We start from the raw sequence: 21135 nt of genomic DNA, 5'->3' as shown, positions 1-21135 counted from the left end.
TTGATTGGGCAAGGGCACCAAGGCATGTTGTCCTTGGTAATAGGGCACTCTTTGAGGATATTGAAAGTTTCTACTGTAGCATTTCAAGGGCACTATAAAGCAATGACCAGGGGTCATGGAGGCCATCGCCTTCACTGCCTCCGTGAAGTATCGGGCCTGTTTGAGTATTATGTTTAAAACTATCTTTAAAAGGATAATTGCCATGAAAAAATAAATTTCTGTACCATTTCTGTACTGCTGGAAAGTTTGGTCATTTTTGGGACTGGAACAGCACCTTTTCCTTTAAGGTGATTGATCCAGTCACTAACACCAGAGTTTAATTGACCTGGGCAGGTTGTTGTTGCCATGACAAAGGTAGTACTAACAACAAGGAGGTTCATTTTGACCCATATGGAAGGTGGGTGTAAGCTGTGGTGACCTGGGTACTTGAAGATGGTGAACTTGGGTGGAGGGGGTTGGGCCTTCTAAGAGGTTTTTTTCTCTTGTATAAACATGTTTCCGAGGTAATTGGCTCAGACTTTAATGTGAACTAGATGTGTGTTTAACATGGAAATAGTTTTGCGGTTCAGGTGAGATTGATTTAAAGGTAGGGTCGTAGATTGCAGGTCTTGAACTTGGCTGTTAAAGGGGCACAATATTTTTACTTCGGTAAGGGGCACTTATTCGATGGGGAAGATTTGTATTGGAACCTTGCAGAGGGCACCTCAGCAAAAGTACAGGGCACCATGGCATTTGCTGTTGGTGCTGTGGGTTATGGCCTGAGGTTTTGGCAAGTAATTCCAAAAGTAAAGACCACAAAAACTTACTTGTTGAGAAGCACAAACTGTAGCTGTTGATAGATAGTATCAAAACTATTTTGAGCAAGGATTCCCTTCGCCCGTATTGGTAGGTTGATGTTTTTTCGCCAAAAACATTTGAATCCTAGAAAGGGTTCATGCATCGTTTCTCAGATTTGTAAGGGGTGTTGTCCATTCGCAGGTGCATGCATCCAGAGATGCGGTTATGTGGATGTATTTGACGTTCTTTTGAAAATACTGTGACAGCTTCTGGCTGTATAATTTGCCCTTAAAGCCATTGGACACTTTCGGTAAACAGTATTGTCCAAGGCCCACACTCGTGTATCACAACTTATATATAAAACAACAAACCTGTGAAACTTTAGGCTCAATCGGTCATTGGAGTCGGTAGAAAATAATGGAAAAAGCCACCCTTGTTTCCGCACGTTTCGCCGTTACATGACATGTTTTTGAAATAAATCCGTAACTCTCGATATTGAGAATTGATGTTGTTTTAATGTCATCTCAAAAAGTAAAGCATTTCATTGAATAATATTTCAAGAGAAGTCTTTCACCATTACCTTAACTGTAAACCCTGTAAGTTATTCGTAAATCTGTGAACTTTAAAAAAAAATTATGTTCCGAAAGTGTCCAATGGCTTTAAAACGATTTATGACCCTACATGTACCTTTAAAACCGGTTTAATTTGGTACTTTATTCTGTTGCTTTCTTTTAAGTTTCAGAGAGCCATGGCTGTCGTTAAATTTTGTAGGAAACCTATAGCTCACACAAGCCAGTGTAAACACTTGGAATAAACTAACTTTATATAACTCAAGAACAATAAAGCGCCTTTTCATAAAGTTGCAAAGTGCTCATTGTCACTCTGTGTAGCGTCCACCAACTCGGTTACAGTTGTTCCCTAACTTAATATATTTCCATTAATGTTTGACATTAAAAGTTGACATTAACTGGCGACCAAGTAACAAATTGATACTCTTTTTCCTCGCTGCAGGTTTTTTTCTCCCTTTCCATCGGCTTTCAATAATCACAACATGAAACATTTAAATTAAGGTTTTTGTAATAATGTGACAGAGGCCCCCTCATTTTAGAGGTACTTTATAATTGTGGCCAGTTGCCTCTTGAAGTGGGGCATAATTCAATTAGCACCCTTCGCTTTGCATTCAGTGTATAAAGTCCTTCATATTCTGCCAACATCGCTCGTTGAAAAGTAGGTCTGACAATAAATGATGCCCTGCCTTTTTATCCTATTGGACCCTCGCCCCACTATAATCGTATGTGTTACATAAACCGTAGTAACATCATCTACCATGAGGCCGAAACATGAAATGTGTTTGTTTGTCCATATAGAGGGTCTCAAAATGTAGGGTTGGTAGGCCGATTAAGTTATTTTTTAACTTGGAATTTTTTTTAAATATGGATATTGTATTTATTGAATATTCAAGCCCTTTGGCATTACAAAATTAGTCTCAAAACAGAGCACAACACATTAACTGTCACAAAAATCTGATTCTTTTAATTTTTGTTGGACTTCTGCCAGTGTTTGTCTGTGTTTTTTGCGAATGGACCTGTCTAGTGTATAAACACATTGAATAAGTTAACTGTTTTATGTTTAATGTATAGATTCTTATAACGAATACATTCCCCAGAAGACGATCAGAGCACACTGACCCAAACGTCAAAGCAGAACACCGGCTCTTCTACAGCCACCACTACTCACAAAAGAGTTTTTACATGGTGTCAATGCAGACCTTACTCACTTTGTATAGTTTCTTCCTGTTTTGACATTTTTGACACAGTTTTTTGACATTTTTAATTTAAATTTGTAAGAAAAAAACCTGATGGAATTTTTTTTTAATGACGGCTGGTCGAACGAGGACAAACAACATTTTGTTCCTTTTGGCCAAACCTTAATACATGGGTTATCACAATAGCCATGGCTTCTTATTGATGTTGAACTTCATTTCAAGGATAAGTAATACACGAGCAGCAGGCACATTTCAAGCCAATTAACCTCAGTGTGTGTGTGTTAATGATGCATACTTTCCCCTAGAAAGCTGAAGTGTATCGGGGTTTGAAAGTAGGTAGCGTCTGTGCTCATTATGCCGAGGTATCATGACCCTGTAATAATAGTTTGGTGTTTGGACCAATCGGTCATCTGGCAAACTACTAGACACACTGCTCCTGTGATCTTGCCGAGTACTGTGGATGCTACATGAGACAAACAATAAGTGGCAATGATACAACCCTGAAATCCTCCTTTGATGTACGACATCATCAGACAAGGAGGCGGCGCCTATATCTTAGAGAGGCCGCGTATAAACATGGAAGTTGGAAAGTGAGCTTTCAGACATGAAGTCAGGGTTGTGTCTACATCTTAGAGAGGCCGCTATTACCCATGGAAGTTTGAAAGTGAGGGTTCAGACATGAAGGCAGGGTTGTTTTTTTACTTTTTAAAGAGGCCGCTGTTAAACATAGAAGTTGGGAAGTGAGCGTTCAGACACAGGGCAGAATTGTTTCTACATCTTAGAGAGGCCTCTAGTCTATTAACCATGGAAGTTGGAAAGTGAGCGTTCAGACAGGAATGCAAGTTTTTTTCTACATCTTAGAGAGGCCTCTGTTAGATATGGAAGTTGGAAAGTGACAATCATACACAGAGTTTCTACAGTTTCTACATCTTAGAAAAGCCGCTGTTAAACATTGGAAGTTGGGAAGTGAGAGTTCAGACACGGGCATTGGAAGTTTCAGAGTGAGCGTTCGGACACCGGGCATTGTTTCTACATCTTAGTGGGCCATAGTTTAAAACCATAGAAGTTTCAGAGTGAGCATTCAGACACGGCATTGTTTCTTCATCTTAGAGCCCTAGTTAACCATGGAAGTTGGAGGAAAGTGAGCATTCACCCCAAAACCAGAGTTAGACGGAACTTAAAACTGAGAAATTAAACACTCGGATACTTAATGCGTGTTCTTCAGTTGGACCGAGGATCAGTTGTGAATTAATAAATTTCTATTTGATTGCAGGTATGTTTGCATTTAATATTTTCATTATATACATGAAGAGTGTCAGGTGGCTTAGTAAAATTAATTCATTCATTCATTTACTTTTTTTCAGAGGTTACAAAATACTGCAGTGATGGTGTTTAACCAAGGCCATTGCCTTTTTGCCCCTGGTCTTACCTTGCCCCTTCAGGAGTTTCCTGAAGACTTTAACATTTTGAAATTCCAGGCCTGTTTCAAACCATTATGCCCCTTCTCTTTTAGTGGTCATAGCATAGAGCAAGGATCATAGAGTCCCTTCAAATGTTTCCCATGAACATTTTCTAATGGGAGTGCCCTTTACAAAATGAAAAAGTCCTTGCCCTTTCAAAAATAAATGAAACTGCAGGCCTGTTTCAAGCCATCATGCCCCTTCTCTTTTAGTGGTCATAGAGTCCCTTCAAATGTTTCCCATGAACATTTTCTAATGGAAGTGCCCTTAATCAAATGAAAAAGTCCTTGCCCTTTCAAAAAAAAAATGAAATTGCAGGCCTGTTTCAAGACATCATGCCCCTTCTCTTTTATGGATGGTGTGCTTAGCTAGTAAATTGTATCGTAAAAAATTTAAAAAAAAGTCTTTGTGAATTATTTTGTTCAATCAAGCTCAAGGACTCTTTGGGCTGTTTGTACATTGCTATGACAACCATACATTATTATTATTATGATGACACTCTGGTAATTACACTGAGGAGCATTGTAAAGTGCTTTGCTCTGTAACCCCTAGGCTTTATGAAGCAGTGGCATAACCAGACATTTATTTTATTTCAATATTTGTTTACAATTATATATATATATACGCTGCTTGTATTCTTTTTTGTCATTCTGCTGATGAGTGCCTTATTGTATATGAAACAGTCTGTCAAGAAGAGAGATATGCTAAAGTTTGATTACATCTTATTTTGAATTTATTGTATTATAGACCTGCAGATTTTTTTATTTTATTTTTTATTTTATTTTTTTATTTTTTTTTTTTTTGGGGGGGGGGGTTGGAGGCAGGCAAATATCAATCAATGAATTTTTGCACATTTTCAATCTCATTTGGTGGCAAGGGAGAGGGCAAAGGCATAATTTATGGGCTTCTTAATGATCAAACCGCTCCTTTCAAAAGTAGGAAGCGGCAGGAGAAGAATCACCATGAGGGGAGGAAACTTTTTTATTTCAAATTAAATGGAAATAAACCACAATAATTAATCTTTGAGATTTTTTCGTCAATTTCCATTTCAAGAACTTCACAGACAAAATAAGTCAGAGAGATTATGCACACTGGGGTCGATTTAACAAAGAGTTAGGATTAGTCCTAACTTAGGACTAGTCCTAGGAGATATAACATTTGTATGGTTAGTCCAAAGTTAGAACGAGTAACTCGTCCTAACTCGAGATAAGACTAGTCTTAACTCTTTGTGAAATCCACCCCCTGGTAACTTTTCTTTGTTTCCGCCGTTGCTAGATGTAATGTACACAATACACCACAACCAATTCTGAATCTATAGGCCTGCTGATCAGATTACCGACAAAGGGGTATGGATGTCAGACCTTGTTCTTTGATAGGGAGCGTGTTTTCTTCACCTATTCTTTTGATGTTAAGTGTGTTTTCTCTCCTTTATCCAGTTGAAAGTATTTCTTGTTTTGGAAGTTTGAGCATGAGGATGAGTTTTGTTTGGCCCAGGTGTATCGTATCATATTGATGAATTTTACCTGTGAATAGACTGATACGATATGGAGAATTTTCTCAAATATTCTCAAATTTCACGAAAACAGACCTGTGACAGCAAAATTTGTATCGCATTTGCAGGAAATACAGACCGGGCTGAAAGCGTATTGCTTCTAAATTAGAAGTCATTGATGGCTGAATCATTCAGAAGTAGAGGACATGGTCATGGGTTTTAATAGAGACACACTGGAGCCCTTTTGTCATAAAACCATGGAGAAATATTGCTTGATGGGCTTAAAGGCACTGGACACTATATTACTCAAAATATTTGTTTTAGCATAACAGCTTACTTGTGATAAACGGCTCCATCTGAAGTACTGTAAATAGTCTTTGAGAAAGAGGTTATTTCTCTCTCAAATATTGAAATATGCCAGGCCTGAAGCCTTTGATAAGGCATCTGACAGCACACAAATTTGTGCAACTTAAGGGTGTTTTTTTCTTTCATTATTTTCTTGTATCTTCGATAAGCAACCAAGTCCAAATTTTCACAGATTTGTTTTGTTATAATGCATATGTTGGGATACACCAAGTGAGAATAAAGGCCTTTGATAATTACCAAAGGTATCCTGCCGGTGCATTAAAGCATTTTCCTTCAATTAGCAGTCATTGATGGCTAAAGCAATCAGACGTAAAGGACATGGTCAAGGGTTTTAATGAAGAGATGCACAATGCTGGAGTCCTTTTGTCATAAAACAATGGAGAAATATGGCTTGATGGGCTTTGTTCCTGGTGGTTCTTGAGTGTGACGCTTCACCATTGATTGCTTTGAACGTCTCTGGAGTGAGAAACGGCAATTATTTTATGACATTGGGTAGTCATGGCTCAGTATTAATTAAGGTTACATACTTCATGGTACACGATCGATTTTAATCTAATGTTAGATGATTAAAGCTGTATTCAACATTCAAATTTTGTCGCATTCTGTGTTGGACTTGAATTTCCGACCGAAATGCTGAAAGTTGTTGAATAGCAGTCGACTTATCTGTACATAATTTCTCGGGGAAGGGACACTCTGTGAATAAATGACATTGAGTAGTCATGGGTCAGTATCCATTAATTAAGTTTACAGACTATATTGAACACGGTCGATACTAATCTAATGTTGGGTGGTTGAAGTTGTATTCAATATTCATATTGTGCCGCTTTTTTTGTGACAAACTCAAACACCCAATCGAAATATTGCTGAAATTTGTTTAAAAATATCAGTATGCTCATCTGTGCATAGTTTCTCTGAATTAAACTGAACCTACCTAAGGTTACAGACTCCATTGATCACGATCAATTACTATCTTATAATATTGGGTTAGTATTCAACATTAGTATTTTGTCCTTTTTGTGACGGACGCAAAACTTTTCTGAGTGAAACAATCAAGGCCTCTTGAATGCTCTTTAGTGGTCACTTTTCCACTGGAATGGGGCACTTCTATGAGAAAAATGTAAATTTGTATTGGAACTTTGCATAGGGCAACACAGGCCTGTATGCTTCATTTTTGAAAGTTCAAGGGCACCATTTCCTCCTAGGTAAAGGGCACCCTAGAGCATTTCAGGGGCACCAAGGCAATGACCAGGGGGCATGGAGGCAACTACCTTTATTGCCAAGTGAAGTACCATGCTGCAGGCCTGGCACCACAGCCAAAGCAAAGTGAACCACGGCATTGCGTGGATTATTGTTTATGCCTGTAATGCTGAAAATTGTTCTCATCTGTACATCATTTCTCAGAACTGAACCGAAGTTAATTTTAGTATTGGCCTAAAACCCTCGGTTGCCATAAATTGGCCTTGACTTTTTCTTAAAGGAACGCGTTGCCTTGGATCGGTCGAGTTGGTCTTTGAAAAGCGTTTGTAACCGTTTTTTATAAAATGCATATGGGTAGAAAGATGTTGTAAAAGTAGAATACAATGATCCACACAAACGTGCCTCGAAATTGCGTGGTTTTCCTTTTACCTTGTCGACTAACACGTCGGCCATTTATGGGGGTCAAAATTTTGACTCCCATAAATGGCCGACCATGTTAGTTCGCACAGTAGAAGGAAAACCACGCAATTTCGAGGCAAACTTGTGTGGATCATTGTATTCTACTTTTAAAACATCTTTCCAACCATATGCATTTTATAAAAAACGGTTACAAACGCTTTTGTTTTGACCAACTCGTCCGATCCAAGGCAACGTGTTCCTTTAACAGCTAATGATGTTTATGCTTCACTGGACTATGAATGATTGCTGCATACTTTGAGCCAATGTCCCCTCATGTGAAACCAGTATTATTATCATGATGAGCAATCTCCATGGTCTAGTTGGTAAGACACTGCTCTTCAACTGCAAAGGTTGTGGGTTCGAATCCCACCCGAATTATTTACTTAGAATTTACAAAGCTTGGGATAGTACTGAGAACACCTACATGTATACAGTGCTTACACACATTGGTGTATGTGGGTAAAACCAAAATAATATTCTTTATCCCTGGTGCAGTTGAATTTACATAGGATTCTATAATTATAGCTCAGGGCAATATTTGTGGTCTAGTTGGTAAGACACTGGTCTAGAATTGCAAAGGTTATGGGTTTGAATCCCACCCGAGTAATATGCATGGGTCTTTTTCACAGAGCTCTGGCAAGTATTGAGTATACTACAGTGCTGACACACATCGGTGTACATGGGTAAAACCAAAATGAATATGATGATGATGTTGTGGGATGATTTGTGTGAAAAAAGGTTAAAAACCAAAATTGTAATCATTATCCCAAATGTAAATGTTAGGTCTATTTAAAAATCAAATTATCATAGGATGTCTCGTTTCAAAGAAACTTTCATGAAATCTCTTTCAAGAAAAGTACTGAATAACGAGGGTTTGAACAGTTTTGTAGTTTTTAAATTGTTTTTATGAGAGCTCATGTATTATACCTTTCAGGGAAACTCAATTTCACAAAACACTAAGACACATTTCAAGATGCATTGTCAGTATCATAAAACTGATTTGTATTTGTGATATTCAATTCAATTCAATAATCATTTATTCCATACTCATGTTGACAAAAAAAGAGAACAATTGTGAGAATTAAACAGTACATCAAAATTTAACAAAATCAAAAGCGCATAAAATTGTACCGAAAAAGTATCACACTTACTCAGCAGTTAAGATTGATTCGCAGTTAAGATCAATCCATCTTTCTTTGTGAAATCGAAACCCAGTTCCCAAATCCATAAAACAACTGCAACCATGGTTTGAGCAGACTTCCTCCGAAGCTGAACACATCATGATGAATCATGTATCCATTAAAACTGTTTATTTTAGAAGTTACCAAGGAATAAATGAATCACCATCTTGGTTGAGGTTGATCTATAGACACACTCCAGGGCTGTAGATTCTTAACAATATTAAAGGAACACTACAGTAATGTTTTTTGCTAACAAAACAGTTGATGGCAGTGAAAGCACTTTATGTAATCCACCATATACATAAACTGACAAACCTGTAGAAGTTTGAGATCGATCGGTCATCTGGGTCACGAGAAAATAGTGAAAACTGATTACACTTTTTGCATGACATCGTTTGGAAAGATTTTTTAAAAGTAGAATACAATGATCCACACAAATATGCCTCGAAATTGCGTGGTTTTCCTTTCACCTAGTCGACTAACACGGTCGGCCATTTTTGACTCCCATAAATGACAGTAACCATATACAAATGCTTTTTATACTGCCAACTCGTCTGACCCAAGGCAACGTGTCCCTTTAAAAAAAAAGTGAATAAAACTCAAACTGAAAACTCCATACGGGAAATTCGTTTTGTTTATTCTAATCAAATCTGACATTTCAAACAGAAATATTTCGAGGAATATTTTCTACTATCATCATCATTAGATCGTGTAAGTTTTATGAAAATCTGTGATCTTAGAAGAAAAAAAATTCTTACCAATTCGGTAATGTTCCTTTAAATACTGTGTTTAAATAACTCAGCCAGAACGTTTACGGGCTTGTACAATTCAAGCAAAACCTTTTAGTTTAACGATCCTTACTCCTTAAGTGAAGCTTGTGACAATTTGCTCCGCTCTTGTGCGATGGGGAAATTCAAGTCGTGCACAACGGGGAAAAAAAGAAAAGAAGAAAAGAGAAGCGCTTAAATAGTTTTACACTTAATTATGGCTTCGTCACCTTAGTGATGTTGAAGCTAAGCTCTAGGATCCAGTTTTAAAAATAGCGGAGAATGGTAAGAGATCACGTGGGCTCATGCACAAAAGCTGTTTAAAGCTCTTTATATTTGGTTACTGCAGCTTTTTGCTTTAATCTCTGCTTACAAATCATTCCATCAATGCAACAAGGTCGTATGTCTCATACATGTACTTCAGTGAAGTTGAGTTAGAATTAGCCTACCTTGTTGAGCTGTTAATGGCTCTGCTTTTAACATCGGTCTCATCACTGTCGCCATTACAGCCCACCTTCGATACATGTCTAAAACGCTAAGTTTCAAAGGTCGCAAAATGCGTGGTAGTTTGATTGCAAATTTCTCCCATTTAAAAAAGTCCTGTACCACTCCAACGTACCTCATTTTATTCCTTATATTTGTGGAATTACTATGACACATAACAGGGCTTACTAAATGATGACTTTGTCCAGATGTGATGATTTGAAAACTGGTAAAAAAAAAACGTGTACAAAAATCACATCTGATGTGACTCTAGCCCACCTTGTTGAGCTGTTAATGGCTCCGCTTTTAACATCGGACTCGTCACTGTCTCATCACTGTAATGACGACAGTGATGAGACAGATGATAAAAGCGGAGCCATTAACAGCTCAACAAGGTGGGCTAAGTTAGAATACACAAAAAGTCCTTAATTTTTGTCTGAATAAACTGTGAAAGATACAATTTTGGAAAAAAAAGTAGCTAAAAAGATAAAGGACATAAAAATTAACAGTGTCTAGCTTGTTAGTATGAGGAACAAAGCTGAATGTCACACAATCTTGTTGTCTTGAGCAATATGATGTTATTTCCCATGCCATGTAGGTTTGTACAACATGTTCTATCTCCAAGGTGTGGTTGCATGAAAACAAGAGCAATATCACAAATGTTTTGCCCCCAAACCATTGGTGTGTCATTCCTTTCGCAACCTCTTTATTTTCCATTTGCTGTATAATATAATTTGTAAGTCACAGCCTTGGAAGTCAGGGCCTTGGCGTTAAAGCTTTGGTGAAGGTTCCTAAAGTTACCAAAACCCTCAGGCTTTGGTGTTGTTGGGTTTAGGTTCTATGAAATCAGAACACCATGGTTAAACCAAAGGAGAAGTTTCTAGGTATTAATATACCAATGTTTCTGTTCCTTCACTTAAAGGCACTGGGGTGGATTTCACAAAGAGTTTAGACTTTTCATCTCGAGTTTAGGACGAGTTAATCGTCTTTACTTAGGACTAGCCTTAAATTTGTAATATCTCCTAGGTTTAACTCTTTGTTAAATCGATCCTGGACACATTAGGATCATATTACTCAAAACAATTGTAAGCATAAAAACTTACTTGGTAATGAGCAATGGAGAGCTATTGATAGTTTAAATTATTGTGAGAAACGGCTCCCTCTGAAGTAACCTTTAGTTTTCGAAAAAGAGGCAATTTCTCACACAAATACTAAAAAGCTTTAGGTCTGAAGTCTTTTATTGTTTTTTAGGCATCTAAAAGCACACAAAGTGCTGCAACAAGGGTGTTTTTCTCTCATTATTCTCTTGGAACTTTGATGACCCATCAAGTCCACAGATTTTTTTTATGCATTATGTTAGGACACACCAAGTAACTCTGGTCTTTGACAATATTACCAACGGTGCCCAGTGCCTTTAAGTGTAGAATTTTTGAGAAACACAATACACGTGGACATAGTGGGCGGGGAAGGAATGCAGGAGCAAATTTTCTTCTAGCAGGTTTGATTTATAGGTGAGAGTGTTCTGGTTGGCAAGTGGCAGTCTAGGGATGTGACCTTAAATTAGGGTCATGTTAAATGGGTCACTGGGTCACTTTAAAAGTTATAAGCGTTGCTGTAGAGAGAAGAGCTGGACGCTTTAGGAATGGAACTGATCAGCTGATTTTCTCGGATTTCACACTAGAGCTGCTCTTAGCAAAAAAATAGTGCTTAAATTGACCTGCTTAGCAAACAAGTGCAGGTTAGGGCTTACCAGTTATAGATTGTACATTTTGAGAAACATGGAAACATTTCAACTGAAGGTAATGTGGTTATATGTAAAAAGATATGAGTTTTTATGCCCCAAATTTGAAAATTTTATTCATGCAATGTATATAGGATTAAATAAACGGTTCCAAAAACCAAAGGTTTAATTTTCCTTTAAAAGAGAAACTACACATAACAAAACTAATGAAACAAACAAGTCTTTAATCATCGACCATAATATACGTTTGTTGCTTTTTACCACGTGCAGACTTTTGTTATTTTTATTCTCACTGGCATGTTCATTTAATATATTATTGAACCATAGTTAAACAGGCAGTGAACACGTACACATGATTAATGACAGTCCTATAACTATCTGAATATTTTAAGTGCAATTCCTAATTGACAAGAATCGCAATAATACACTGTTCTGATGTGAGCGTACAGTAACTCTACCATTGGACCTTTTGGGTGGCTACTTACCATTAGTAATAATACTAATGTTTATTCGAGCAAAGAATAATCTACATGACTACAGACATTACAAATGTATTTAAAGGCAGTGGACACTATTGGTATAATTACTCAAAATAATTGTTATCATAAAACCTTTCTTGATTACAAGATGGGGAGCTGTAGGAAAACATTGTGAGAAACGGCTCCCTCTGAAGTAACATAGTTTTCGAGAATTATTTATTTATTAATTATTTTCCATGAATTTGATTTCGAGACCTCAGATTTAGAATTTGAGGTCTCGAAATCAAGCATCTGAAAGCACACAACTTCGTGTGACCATGGTGCGACAAGGGTGTTTTTTTCTTTCATTAATATCACGCAACTTAGACTACCGATTGAGCTTAAATTTTCACTTCTTTTTTTAATGCGTATGTTGAGATACACCAGCTGTGAAGACTAGTCTTTGACAATTACCAATAGAGTCCAGTGTCTTTAAGAAACTTAAGTTAAACAACAATGGATGCACAGGAGAGCATAAAAGTCTAAAAAAATTAACTGTCGCCAAAAGGCGTATGTCTCCCAGATCCAGGAAAAGCAAGGATTGAGGCAAGGTAGGCACAGACAAAAAAAAACACAAGATGATCATTTAAAAGTCAAAGAACAAATAAAATTGCCTAACAACAACAGAAAAAAAGAACTCCGTGAAAAACTTGTTTTGTAAAACACAAGATATCAATATTTGACAAATTGGGCCTTTGTTGGGAAACAAGATATTTCACAGATGGATTTATAAATATTCTGGCATTGTTAAATTCCAAGATTGGGGATGTTTATCTTTTTGGTACTTGATACTAAGTGAGCCTCCACGAACCCTCTTAAAAATCTTAAATTTAATCACCCTGACTCACTTAAAGACAGCAGCGTTTTGTTAAAGGAACTGGACACTCGGTAACTACTCAAAATAATGGTTAGCATAAAAACCTACTTGGTAACAAGCAATGGAGAGCTGTTGATAGTATAAAACATTGTGAGAAACGCCTCCCTCTCAAGTAACATAGTTTTTGAGAAAGCGGTTACTAATTTCTCACTCAGTATGCATCTAGAAGCACACAAATGTGTGCAACAAGGGTGTTTTTTCTTTCACTATTCTCTTGCAACTTCAAAGGTCTAGAAATGAATCACCCTGACTCAGTTAAAGACAGCAGTGTTTTTTTTATAAAGGTGTTTTTGTTGAAGCGAATATCCAAATAAAAAAACCTTGACCACTGTTAAAAGGTTTGACGCAGTGATGTTTATTTCCAAAGATTAGGCCTATCTCATGCCTATCCACTTGTTAATGTCAAAGCATGCGTACCTTTTTTTTTTGAAAGATACATGTAGGTTATGATTGAGGCCCTTGGTTTCATTACCAGAAGTATTTTTAATAAATAAATAACAATTAAAGAAGCAACAACATGTGAAAACAAAATTACAAAAAAAATTCTCTTTGATCAAGGTGTGCAGAATTTGCCTAAAATTTGTAAAATAAAAGATCTGGACCTAGGACTGTTTTCTGAGGGGGAGAGGAGGAGGGGTAGGGAGGGGGCATCAATAGACCCATCCTGTTACCACAGGCATGTTGTTACTCCACAGGTTGGTATCCACATCTTCCCATCAGTTTATCGTGCCCAGAGCCCATGTTGTGTCATTTGCAGATTGCTCTCTCTCCTGTTTTGGACCAAAAGAATGGAACACTCGCCCTAACCACATCAAGGATGCTAACTCTATTTACAAATATTTAAGAAACTCCTAAATTCTATTTTATTCCAACAAGTGTATCAAAATTAGTTTCATCCAACTGTCTTGAGCGCCTTTGAACAACTTTGGTTGATTTCAGCGCTATATAAATTCCCTCTGATTGATTGATTCCCATAGTGATTAGACGTCACACTTTTCTTAGCAGTTAAGATATATTCGCAGTTATTCTTGGCCACTGTTTTACATTCCTCTGTTGTTTGTTATGGAATCATTGGGTCCTCCATACAATGGTTGATTGTTAAATGGATCAGTCAGGTTGTTCTGCTAAGCTAAAAAGATTCAGTGCTTAGCAAGTTTGTAAGAGAGAAGCTCTGTACAGAATTAATTGTTAATTTTAATTAATGGGATTTTTGTTGTGAGTGGTGTCAATAACGTGCATCCATAACAACCGAGGGGGGAATGTGGTTGCTACGGATACAATTATGGAGCACACGCAATCTTGTTTGATCATAATACAGTCTCCCTCTCATTAAGACAACCTGTCCAAACAATCTCCTAGGTTTGTATTTGCTGGTAAACCAAACAGGATGAAACGAGGCTTAAGAAATAATGAGCCGGAGCCCGAGTTTGCTCGAGGAGGCTTTTGTGGAGAAGTCATCCCGGCGTGGCGGACGACTTCCCCGTGGTGTGAACCTAAACAAACAACTCTGTTACCATGTGAATGGGTACCGGGAAAGATGATTTAATTATAATTAAAAAGTAGAGGCTTTCTTTGTTTAGATTTATTTTGGAGACACTTTGATGGCCAGGAAATGAAATCGATCATTCATGGGAGTTGGCTTTTGCTTATTTTGAGAGAGACGGTCGTGGTGGGATAAAAAAAGTGTTTTATGGTGTTTATCCTGGAGGATGGACATATTAATGGTATCCAAATCAAAATTCACTTCAGAGATTGTCATCTATAAAAGGAAATTAGTTGCTGTATGACTTCACTGCAGTTGCATGTTCTGTGGTTTTTAAGAGAGATGCCGTAAATGTGTACAGTTTTGTAATGAGGATTTATTTGTCGATTGGTTATGGAGTATTTTGATGGAGTGTGCAAACAAACGTAAGTTTTGTTTATCAAAGTGGAACAATCTCTCCATTTTAGCAGTGTCTGAAAAATTGGCAGTTTTGGCAGTGACACTGACCAGCGGATGACTTCTCTAAAAAGGCCTACTCTTCAAAGTTCTGCTGCCAACTACCATAGACAACCATGTACATGTAGCTGAAGTAAGGCTTAAATTCTACAATTTTATTACTGTTGCTAAGTACTGCAGATGTACATGTAGTATGGCTTATTCCAGTGTGGCTGGGCCAATGATTTGGAACATTCTCCCTACTGTCATAAGGGAATCTCATACTCTATCTGCTTTTTGTAAAGTCCTTAAAGGGAAGGTACACTATTGGTAGTTGTCAAAGACCAGTGTTCTCACTTGGTGTATCTCAACATATGCATAAAATTAAAAAAAAAACGTGAAAATTTGAGCTCAATTGGTCATAGGAGTTGGGAGAAAATGATGAAAGAAAAAACACCCTTGTTGGACGAATTTGTCTGCTTTTAGATAGGAATAAAAGACTTCTAGAAGTCTAGAAGTCTTTTATTATTTTAGTGAGAAATTACCTCTATTTCAAAATCTATGCTATTTCAGAGAGAGCTGTTTCTCACAATTTTGTATACTATCAACAGCTCTCCAATGCTTGTTACCAAGTCAGTTTGGGTAATTACCAAACGTGTACCTTCCCTTTAAGACTCACTTTTTTCCAAGTTAATTTCTTTCTAGTGCGCTATGATCTTGATGGAGTATCGCCTTATAAATTGTAATTGTTACGTTCTGTTATCACCACTGCTAACCACCATAGCTTGACTTGGATGTGACTGTTTACTGTTACTGCGCTGCAGTACTGTTACTGTCGTCGTCATCATGTTCTTTGCATGAGTCTGGGCTCATGAACATGTAACAAAAAAGTCGCCTGACCTATTTCCTTAAAACCTTCAGTTTGGTTCAATTTACTGACAGTAAACAAAATGGTTGCTATGAGATATGGATCTGAAGATGCTCACTTGACTGCTCAAGACAGCACTGCGAAATATAATCTGATTTTTTTTTTTTTTTTTTCATTTCATTTTATTTGCCAGCAAAAATGAACAATCACATTAAGAAATTGAAAATAAAAAGATCTACAAGAACAAGCAATACATAGCTTTAAGAAGAATACAGATATGAAAAAACACTATAAAGGAAATAGCTGAGGAACCCGGCCTGGTCATTGGCAGATACATGTACAGGAAGGAAATTTTGTTGTGTATGATGGTAACCTTGATCTAGCAGGTATGAATTTCACCTCCATGGTTTGATGCGCAATGTGGTTTCATTATTGTTGATTAACTGGTATCAATTTTTTGTTGATATCACACGTTGCTTTGTTTTGGTGAGAGGCTACAATGCAATAAATATTTATATTTAAGATGATCAAAGCTTACTGATTGAAGCGTTATTGTTTGAGTCATGAACCACAGGTTCTTTTCAGAACCACCACTACTCAAAAAGAGATATTTTACATGGTGTTACTGCAAACCTCTCCCAGTTCTCAATTATTGTAGTTTTATTCTCTTTCAATTCATTAATACTTTGATTTTAACTTCTTCCCTTTCTCCTTCTATCCATCCTCAGGTTTAACTCTAAAATCTCTTGAAGATGATGAGCATGCGCTCCAAACAGCAGCGTCAGGCACAGACGACTGGATCTCGCTATGATCGCATGGCTGCACCGGGACACGTCAGCATGAATTCTGGAGTCAATTGGTCAGAGTTTGCCGAGGTAAGGCTCACATTTTCCGTCTAAAATGTATTTCATCATCATCATTCATGATCTTGTAGGCTGTGTTTATTTAGTGAGGGATGTAACCTGGCTCATGTAGATGCCATTCATGTTTTTTCCCCCTTGCAGTTCTGGTCCAGTTCAGTGGTGGGGGGGGGGGGGAGCTGTTGGAATATCACAAAGTAGTTGAGTTTGGTACTACTCTCTTACTTGTAATTTGATATGTGTAATTATCACGCATTGGTTATAAAGGGGTAAAAAGGGAAAAGTCTCCTCTGCCGCTATTTTGTTTTTTATAGTGATTGTTTCTAGTTTTACTTGAAGTTTTTAAGAAAAACAAAATAATTATGTTTGGTGCTTTGAATATCTGTCCACATATTGATGAATTGGGCTTAATTTAATTCCATTTTAAAGCAGAAAATAGCTGAGATCAGCAGAGTGCCCGTTGCAGACAATGCAAAATGACACATGGCATTTTGACTGATGTATCGCCTCAACATTTAATGCCTTCTACAAACCAAAATTAATTTGAGCTCAAACATAACGATGATGTTGTCCCAGACCAGAACTGTACTTTGAGTCGATTTTGTTTGCATTTTTGCCCGTGGCAATAATTAGTAAACCTTTGCCAAAGGGCATGGTGAACTATAATTTCTGACTCTTTTTTCTTTTTATCGTTGCAACCTTTCTCCCCCTCTTTCCCTCTTGTTATGGAACACCACGATCCACCTGCCTATGAAGTAGGGTCCCCTCGATGATTTATCAACTACTTACTGCCACAGAATGAACGATGCCCCTCCAAAAATTTTAATTGAATTTTATTACACTTGTCATGTCCCGAAGCCGCATGGATTTTATTTTTACATTTTCAGAATAGAGGAATATCAAATAGGTGATTAATTAACTTGGTTCGTAAGTTCCTTGTTGAGGGTTTGGGGCTTAGAAGTTGCTCGGAGCAAAAGTGCACTGCACTTAATGGCGATGGGTTTTTTAAAAAACGTTAATATTTCAGACGTATTAATATGTTTGCGCCCTTTTTCAAGCGTCCATGCAGTCATTGATTTTGCTGCTGTGGGAAATGCCAACAAAACTGTGACTCAGTGTTGGTTTTTTGTACACAACTGAAAGGATGAGCACACATTCTATTTGTTTGCGTCATTATGGAGACATCTTTTGCGCTTAGAGGCATTAGGCGCTTTACAAATGGCTTATTATTATTATTATTATTTTCTATGTCCTTGTAGTTAAAGGAACACGTTGCCTTGGATCAGACGAGATGGTCTTTGAAAAGCGTTTGTAACCATTTGTTATAAAATGCATATGATTGGAAAGATGTTTTAAAAGTAGATACAATGATCCACACAAATTTGCCTCAAAATTGTGTGGTTTTCCTTTTACTTTGGGAACTTACACGGTCGGCCACTTATGGGAGTAAAAAATTTGACTCCCATAAATGGCCGACTGTGTTAGTTGACGAGGTAAAAGGAAAACCGCGCAATTTCGAGGCAAATTTGTGTGGATCATTGTATTCTATTTTTACAACATCTTTCTAACCATATGCATTTTATAACAAAAGGTTATAAGTGCTTTTCAAAGACCAACTCGACCGATCCGCAGAGCAACGTGTTCCTTTAAGAACCTCCCATAGACTTTGTACACACAATTCATTGTGGAACACTCCAGTATTTAGAATTCCCATATGGATACCTTTAGTGTTTCCTTTTCTGTTTTGTTCTCGGTCTCAAATGTAGTGAATATGAAATCAACACTTTGACTTCTGGTAGTAACTTAACAAAGTATCTTTAACAATGTTATGTTTCAATTGATGCTATAGCATGTATATATGCTTAAATTACATTTGATACTGTGTTTGTTGTTACCAATATTGGAAAAAATAGCTAAACATATACAAAGGGAAAATAAGGTTCATATAGACAACATAATTTGACATCACTCTAATGTAAAACATTAAATTCTTACAAGAGAAAAAGCGAACAAAGTCTCTTTTCAACTCACCATAATTACAAACTGCTCCATTGTGTGACCTTCTTTAACAAAAAGTGTTGTAAGGGGAGGTTTTGGGTCAACCTAGTAAGGTGCCGTTCACAATTAATAACATTTTCACAAGCGTACAAACCTTATGCTAGGGAGGGAGAGGGTTAATGCCTGCCCATAGTATGCTTTAATTTCTGATAAAATTACGATGTAGTTTTATTTATCAGGAATGATGGCGATCTTGGTCAGCTGGGTAAATTTTTCGTTTGAGAATATGTACGTTTATTTCTCAATCAAAATTGAATTTTGAGTTTTATGTTTTATGTTTTGACCCACTTTGAAGGGGATTTTTTTTTTTTTGACTTTTCTGAATGGCTACCAACACTATAGAAATAGTTAGCCATGTTTAGGGTTAACTTGTATGAAGCTTGGAAAAAGAATTGCATTACAGTTGTTTACTACCCTTGATAAGATCAGTTCTTTCTCTTTGCAAACGTGGCTATACAGGCTGAACATGGACTAGACTATACAATTTTATAGTAAAAGGCTCTTTGTGTTGAGTGTGGGCTTTTGTATGGTAATCTTACCCATTGCTTTGCTGAGATGGAAAACAAAGAACCACTCAGACAGCTTTATTCCACGTACTGCATCTCTCTGGAATTCCTTGCCTTGTCCATCCATTCTACAGTCTAGACTGCTTTAAGAGGAGTATAAATTCCTACCTTCAGCTCGTCTTAAATGTTACCTTGTTGTTTGTAGTCCCTTACGGTTCATTCTTCCTGCAAGTAAGAATGCAAAGTGGATTTTGTCGTCACCATACTGTTTCCGCAGCGAATGTTTAATAGGAGTTGAGTGGCTTTAGAGTGGCTTGTTTGTGGCAAACATGCATCGAAAAGTAAAGTAAAAAATAATTAAAAGTTTAAAAAATGAGTGCAGTAAAGTCACTATTGGTAAAAGACAAATTGTAATAAAATGTTAATATTGAACTCCTGTTTGAATTATTCAAATTAAAGATTTGTTTTTAATTTCGGAAAGTAATCAGTCATGACGGCTATAATGTCGATTGACGGACACAATACAGCAGCCACTTTGTATCATGCCGTAGGCTTAATAATAAAGTACATATTGTAAATTATCAAACACTTAAAAAGCCTACTGTTTCATCGTTGCTAGGCAATTTATTAAAACAAGAACAGAGATAAATATTTTACGAAGGCCTATCACAGATGCATCATGTAGTAATTCAGGCTTGTCTGTTTGAAAAGGGGTTGAAGCCCAGACAGCGGAACAGTGTGCTTGTAGAATGTATACATTAGTTTTCTGCTATAAGTTCCAAATTATAGTAGCCAAATAGTTTCATCATAGCTTCTGCGCTTTGAACACCCAGCAGGCTGGATATGTTCACAACACAAGTCATTATTATTATTATTATTAAGTAGAATTTTAAACTTTGCATGGTGGAGGTATAATAACTAGAATGTAAGAGAGGTTTGCAGTAACACCATGGATGTTAATATCTCTGTTTGAGTATTGTTGGTTGGTGCTGAAAAGAACCGATGAATAACGACTCAACTTTTTGGTCAGTTTGCTCTGATCAGCTTCATAGGAGAGGTTTGCAGTAGCACATGTGAATATCTCTTTTGAGTATTTATTGGTTCTGAAAAGAACCGGTGGTTAACGACTCAACGTTTCAATCAGTTATGCTCTGATCGTCTTCAGGAGAATGCTGGACTCTGTAGCTGGATGCTGCTAATGTGGTACTGCCTTGTAGTGAAACTGTGGATAAAACAACATTAATGGCTTCAAATTACTTATTTCAGGAGCGTAAAGGTGGCAATCAGTTGCCTGCGATTGGTAGCAGTGGTCTCAATCACAGCATCAGGAAAAGAGCTCCACTATCAACCGCCGACTTCGGTAAGAGTTATCTCTTTTTTCTATCAAATTACTAGAGTGGGATTTGAACCAACAGATAAATTTGTTCTTTGTTTAACATAATGTAGAGTAGCTTCAGGATTGTTTTTTCTAATGATATAAAAAGGACATCAATTAGTTAATAAATCACAAGAGAAACTGACAGGGGAACATTTTAAATGGTTTTGGGTTGAACATAAATAACTTGACTAGAGCGAGCTTTGAACCAATGACCTCTGGACTAACGGGCCTGTGCTCTACCAACTGAACTAGCTATCCCTATTTCAGCGGTCTCTCAATATCTTTGTTCTGGCTAGATACATGTAGCTCAGTTGGTAGAGTGCTGACACGTTAATCTGGAGATCGCTGGTTCAAATCCTGCTCTAGGGATTTTTTGCTTTGCTAAATGTCAGTAATCCCCAAATCATTTAAAATTTACCCAGTCAGTTTCCTTTGTGATTTATTATTTTCATCTAAAATGTATT

At 37.1% G+C, this 21135-nt stretch overlaps 1 protein-coding gene across 3 annotated transcripts in view; it reads left to right on the top strand.

The window, feature by feature from the left end:
• LOC139936949 (uncharacterized) overlaps nt 1-21135 on the top strand; it is a 51653-nt gene that overhangs the window by 3885 nt on the left and 26633 nt on the right. For 2 of the 3 annotated variants that reach the window (XM_071931812.1, XM_071931811.1), the window contains exons 2-3: nt 16598-16744; nt 20560-20653. In XM_071931812.1, the coding sequence (XP_071787913.1) occupies nt 16622-16744; nt 20560-20653 (217 nt within the window). In that variant the 5' untranslated portion in view covers nt 16598-16621. Of the gene's footprint in view, nt 1-3467; nt 3816-16597; nt 16745-20559; nt 20654-21135 lie in introns of those variants that run through there. The other variant, XM_071931813.1, reaches the window with a different exon arrangement.

This window comes from Asterias amurensis, chromosome 5, assembly GCF_032118995.1.
Source record: "Asterias amurensis chromosome 5, ASM3211899v1".
NCBI classification, from domain to species: Eukaryota; Metazoa; Echinodermata; class Asteroidea; order Forcipulatida; family Asteriidae; genus Asterias; species Asterias amurensis.
This window is presented reverse-complemented; position numbering and strand designations above follow the sequence as displayed.